Source organism: Apium graveolens, chromosome 11 (assembly GCF_009905375.1).
Source record: "Apium graveolens cultivar Ventura chromosome 11, ASM990537v1, whole genome shotgun sequence".
In the NCBI taxonomy this organism is placed as follows: domain Eukaryota; kingdom Viridiplantae; phylum Streptophyta; class Magnoliopsida; order Apiales; family Apiaceae; genus Apium; species Apium graveolens.
The window spans coordinates 157024541-157030885 of record NC_133657.1 but is presented as its reverse complement, the minus strand read 5'-3'; the positions used below and the strand labels follow the sequence as shown (position 1 = coordinate 157030885).

At 32.6% G+C, this 6345-nt stretch overlaps 1 protein-coding gene across 1 annotated transcript; it reads right to left on the bottom strand.

The window, feature by feature from the left end:
- Positions 1–1817: 1817 nt before the first annotated feature.
- On the bottom strand, positions 1818–3619 carry LOC141698510 (dof zinc finger protein DOF2.5-like). Its single transcript, XM_074503215.1, has 2 exons — positions 3274–3619; positions 1818–2869 (listed from the first exon to the last, which is right to left on the bottom strand). The coding sequence occupies exons 1-2, from the start codon at positions 3298–3300 to the stop codon at positions 2000–2002; spliced, it is 897 nt and encodes a 298-aa protein (XP_074359316.1). The 5' UTR covers positions 3301–3619; the 3' UTR covers positions 1818–1999.
- Between the last annotated feature and the right edge of the window lie 2726 nt (positions 3620–6345).

The window sequence follows — 6345 nt, the reverse complement described above, 5'->3', positions numbered from 1 at the left end:
AAGATGTGCAAGTAAAATAGCACATTTGTTAGTTCAACTTTAAACTACTTATTTTATGCCATCTGCCAGATCCGATGAAGTATAATAATATTTCGGAGTTTTAGTTTATTTGTAATCTGATCAAGGATGAAAGTTAATTTATGCAAGTTTGATTTGAAAAAAAAAGGTTTACTACTACAATCTAATAAAGCTTAAAAACTAAATTAATCTGGTGTCTACACTCCATGTTCTCGATGGACCTCATAGTTTCCCGTTAATAAAGAGTATACAGAATACGTGTATATGAAAGTACATATACAGAGCCTAATAGTAATAGTCTAGTGCGGCAACTTACTTACCTCGTGAAGAAACATTGCTGTCAGCCTTTATTTAGTTGTTGCGGGACACACAAGAGTATAGTGTTCATTTTAAATTCAAATAACACAAAAATTAATAATTGACCAAGTCACGCAATTCAGCTTTAAAATAAGAAACGTAGCTAAACTTAAGTTACTTGTAAAACATTCCGACAAGTGACTGTGATGATGAAATATAGAGGATAGACGGATGATGACGACTGACGAGTGGATGGATTATTGATATCTAGAAACAACAGATTGACAATTAGGTGAGTCGTTTTGTTGTGGCAGGTACCCCCTGTTTTTCGATTTGACTATTTGCTTAACTTCATCACGACTTAGTAATGTTGGTAATGTTGGGTCCTGTTTCGTGCATCTCGATTATCGGGGATAGATAATCTTTATCTAACACATTAATTTAGGACGTCGAATCTATATTTTAAAATTTTAATTCAATCTTTTTTTTTACGTTTCACGGATATTTTCTTTTTTAGGAATATTTTCGGCGAAATATAAAAGATAATTAACTTTGAGACCTTAAATTATAGATTTAAAAATTTTGAAGTAGTGTGTTAAATAAATTTTATCCAGCCCAGGTGTTAGGATTAAAATCTAAGTGTTAGGATTAAAACCTAAGCATGCTTCCGTTTAAAATCCCTATTTTAATATATCTCCTAGCTCCTTATGGTTGGTAACTTTGGTATACGCATGTTATATATGGGTTGGATCTTGTGTCCCTCCTGTATCCCGTAATATGCCTCCTTTTTTGCTATTGATCAGCTATTTGATAATAGCCAATGTAATTTATACACAGCCAAGGACTAGAAAGTAAGAGAATCGTTCAATTACCGAATGTCTCAGTCTCTGAAAGAGATCGAGTGAAGTAATCCAGAATTTTGCCATTCGCATGACAGTGAATAATACTGATACTACATATGATGAGATAAGGTAATTAATCTTAATGTACAGGATGTATGTATTACTAATTATGTAGGGACTACGCGCATGTGTGTGGTGTTCTCCTTTAGCCTAGTTCCATCGCTGTTCTTCACTTTACAAAACTGCTTTAATGGCTGGGGAGAATCTCTCTCTTTAATATCGTTTCTAATTTCATTATAGGCCACAAGTATGCACTTACATTCCATCTTTTCCTCGTAAATTTTATGTGATAGAGGAACCAAACAATATATACAGCCCGCTTATGTTTTGCATCAGAAACTATGTTGGTTATGTTTAATCTCTCGGGTGTACAATATTGTTTGGATCATAAGATTTAAACCTGGTTAATGAGAATGAAAATGAGATTCTAATCTATTTACGCGGTGATCTAATCTCATGATCATTTTTATATACTCGACACCACACACAAAGATCTCAAACTACATTTACTGATCGTCAAACAATTAATCTTATACATATTGATTAAACAAACGTATAATTGAAGCTAAATTAACCATGCATGCTCAACTGATACATGGCTGCAAAATCAAATTTCTGTATATATATATAGCTGAAACAAGTCTGATGACGTAAAAATACAAATCAAAATACATCCTATATTGAAAAATTAAAATGTTAGTTCTATATATATGAATATAGCACTCCAAACAAGCAACCAAAAAAATTAAATAAATTAAATAAAGCAGCAGTCGTCTGTGTGTTTACCATGATCCTCCGCTTGACATTCCATTATTCCAGTACAAAGTCGGATTGCCATCGACCTTATCTTGATTATCAACTGATCCATTTGCACTCGGAACATGCTTCGACGACGAAGGTGCTCCGAATGGAAAGTTTAATCTTTGATCAGCTGCGCCATTAATACTTTCTTGGTTGTTAGCATTTCTTTGAAGACCGTCGACAGCAAACCCTAACTGTGGCTTGTTGAATTCTTGGAAATGAAACCCTGATCCATACTGCATCATCATGTTTGGATTTTGTAAAGGCGCAACAGGCATGAAAGTATGCGAATTAAGCTTGAGGAGTTCCATCGCGGATAATGAAGTTGAAGTGGATGAAGATGGGGTAGAATAGGAAGAGTTCAAGTTAAGTTGAATGATGTTGTTGTCTTTGTTCATTTCCATATTATTCTTCGAAGATACTTGAAGAAATCGAGACGCGTCGAGGCTATTATATTCAGGCTGTGTGGGTGGTGGGAAAGAGAGGTTGAGATTATGGTTTTGATCATGGGATTTGTTGGTATAAATATTATTAGGGTTTTGAAATGAGAAGTGAGAAGAAAGATGATCATCTGAACCAGAACCAGATTTGGACACCAATATTGAAGAATTAGATGATGATCTCTTGTTCTTTCTTGATCCTCCTCCAACAGGAACATTTCTTAGAGAACCTCCAGCAGTCCAATACCTCCTACAAGCCTTGCAAAAGTGTCTTGGTTGTGAGAGACTGTAATTGTTGAAGTAACAAAACTTGGTGTTTGTTGAATGACATCTTGGACAGTTCTTTGGCGCTTCATCTTTTTGTGGCTTCAACTTTTTTGAAGAATATTCATCACTTGGAGGCGCTGCTTCCTGCAATTAATTCATCAACAAACACATAATCAATATACAATTTAATTACCATCCATCCAAAGTAGCTAGCTAGATATAAAGTTGACAAATCAACAAAAGAATTACAAATTTAAAGGAAGGAAAGATAAAATTTAATTACAAAGAATAACTTTATGTACATAACAAAAAAAGGCAAGAAATTAAGAAAAAGTGATGTGCTTTAATTATTTCATAAAGAAATTAAAGAGTACATATGTAAAATATAATTATATGAATGGATATATGTAGATCACAAGTACTATACCACAAACAAGAAAAATTTAAAAACCAGGTGGCTAGGGTTTGAAAGAAAACCTAATATTGGATGCAAAGAAGATATATAAATAAGGAAAAGATTGATGAAGACACAAACACACATGACACACCTGAGGCCATTGATGAGCAGTATCCATGAGGAATTGAGAAGGGAGAAAAAGTAGTAGTAGTTAAGATAATAAAACTTTATTTTCCAGGGGGATGAAAGATAATTTTCAACCTCTCCCTTTAGAGAATTTGTCTGCAGCTGGTGGTGCCTAGCAAAAGAGAGCTTTACTTGATGAGAATGTTTTATTTGAGTTGTTTGCGTGTTGCCTGCTGCTGCTTCTTCTCTGCTGCCTTTTCACTTTAATGACTTGATTTAATCATGTAAGAAAACACCAAGAAACAAAGGAATGAGCAGGAGATGTGTTTGTTTTGACTTTAAATCATCATTCCATTTCAATATATCTTATTCTCGGATGGATCCTTATGTCGCATTTTCTTTCACATGGTTCATTTAACCTATATTCATTCATATTTTTATCAAAACAAATAATTAATAAACTGTGGGTGGAATTGTGATGTATGGTCAGTTGAGTAGTGGGTTTCTCCTTTTTGACTCTTTTCATGGGGGAGAGTCTTGATTCTTGTTGTTTTCTTGTCACACTCCTTTATTGTTAATTATTATCATTGTCACACTTCTTTATTTTGCTAACTTTGGTAGACTCATCCACTTATTCCCAATACTCACGTATATCCGTGTGTATGACATATATATTATGATTTTTTTCCCTTCTAACTGCTGTATGTGTAGATATAGTTATACTATACATTAGCAGGGAGCTGATTGTCATTTCATTATAAACTTTAGGGTGTACGCGGTTCGGATCAGATCGGTTTTGTGGTAAAAGTCGAACCAAACCGCGAAGAGCGGTTTTAAAAAATTGTCATCCGCAACCGCAAATACGGTTGCAGTTAACCGCGTCATTTGCGGTTGCGAATTTGCGGTTATTGCGGATCGGTTTGCGGTTCAACCACTTATTTTAAAATAATTAATAATTTGCAAAAAAATAAATTTGAAATATTAATAAATTGAAGTTTAAGTTACGTGATAAATTATATTCAAAAATAAAATATAAACTAATGCTCCGTGTGGAGTAAGGATATTAAAAACATACAAAAATGTGGAGGCGAGAGAAAAAAAAGAAAATGATAAAAAAATTACATGTTGATTATATTTTTCATTTGTTTGGTTATATATCTTATAATGATTGTGAATTTGATGAATGAAGTCTTAACATTAATTTAAGATTAATTGATAAATGTGTATACTTATTAATTTATATGATATCAACTACATTTTTGGAAATATATTTTATTATAAATATATGTTGCGAGTTGCGGTTGCGATTTTGCGATTTTTAAGAATTTAAAACCGCATCCAAACCGCAAATGAGCGGTTTTTAAAATTTAAATCCACAACCAACCCGCGTTTCGTGATTATCCGCAAATGCGGTTCGGTTACGAGCGGTTGAGCGGTTGGATACGGTTGAGCGGTTTATTTGTACATTACTAATAAACTTTACCACATTGCTCAAGGACATGCTTGTGATGGGGCCACTTTCATATGCTCCAAGTCCCACCCTTGGTTTATTCGTACTTGTACCGCCAATTTCTTTCGAAATCTTGAGTGCTTTGTACGTTATATACCCCGATACGAGCCTCCAATTTGGGCCGAGCTAAATTTTGAGCGGGGCATAATTTAAGTTTAATTTAGTCGAGTTTAATGGACGCGTTTAACTAATGGATCTTAAATATTTATTCGAAATTGACTCGTTTAATTTAACGAGTTGAGTCAAGGTGACTCATTTAGTCAAATGAGCCGGTTTTAATGAGTCGGGCGAGTCAACTTGTTAATTTTACACTTAAACGAGCCTAAATCTCTACCCGAAATTGACTCGTTTATTTTCACGAGTCAAGCCAGCTCGTTTAATTAAACGAGTCAGATCTCTACCCGAAATGGGTCGGGCCGAGTCGTACTCAATTAAACGAATTCGAACTTATACAAGTTCGGGCCGCGTGAATTTGCGAGCCGCCCGACTCAAATTACAATTCTATACTAGTGACTAATCCGCTCAAGTCAGGCTTTTTGTATATTAAGCTGGCCTTTATATATATTTTTCATTTATTTTTATATTATTTATAATTTTAATAAAAATTTTAATATATAAATAATAAAAATATTTAAATTAATTAATACAGAGTAATAACTTTATTATGAGAATTTTTATTTGAATGTGTATAATTTATTATAAAGCAATGTATGAACTATGAAGTTGATATTTGAACCATTAATCGTATTTGTATCCTCATAAATAATAACATAAATGCTTATTGTTTGTGGGATTCGAACTTGTAACCTTATTTGTTACTTTATAAATATAAATAATAATATAAATATTCATCGTTGGAGGGATATTAATATGGGACTGTGTATTTCTTTAATATTTGAGTTAATGGTCATGATCATTTGATTAAAAAAATCTAACAGTCATGATTGAAAAGATAACCAAACCAACTAAAATGAGAGATATATTAAATTATACATCATTCTGGTTATTATAATTTAGTATAGATATATGTTTTAAATTCTAACACGGTGTTGGAGGCTGGTCAGGTAGGTCATGCCCGCTTATTTATTTTGCCGAAGAAATTGGGGTCATGTTTGTTTCGGGGATAATAATCCGGGATAAATAATCCTATCATTATTAATCTTATGGATTAAATAATCATATTGTATGTTTGTTTAAAGTAAATAAAATTAGGATAGTATTATAATACTTTAAAATTTTATCTTCTGTTTTCAAAAGATAATCATTGGGATTAAACTATAATCCTTTAAGTTTTTCAATTTTATCTTTGTTTTGCATTAATCTTTAAAAATGACTTGTTATTGGGGATTAAATTATAACTCCTCTAAGGTAATTATAATATTATTTCTTACAGCAACAAAACAAATACTCCCCCGTCCCTACCAAATATTTATATTTGGGTATGTTTAAAGTGGGTATAGTGCGGAGAAATACTGAATGTAGTTATTTTAAAATTTATAATAATTTTACTATTTTTGAAATTTTTTGAAATATAAACAATTGGAAGGGACATCCCAAAAAGGAAAGTGTAAACAAATGGGAGGGGCA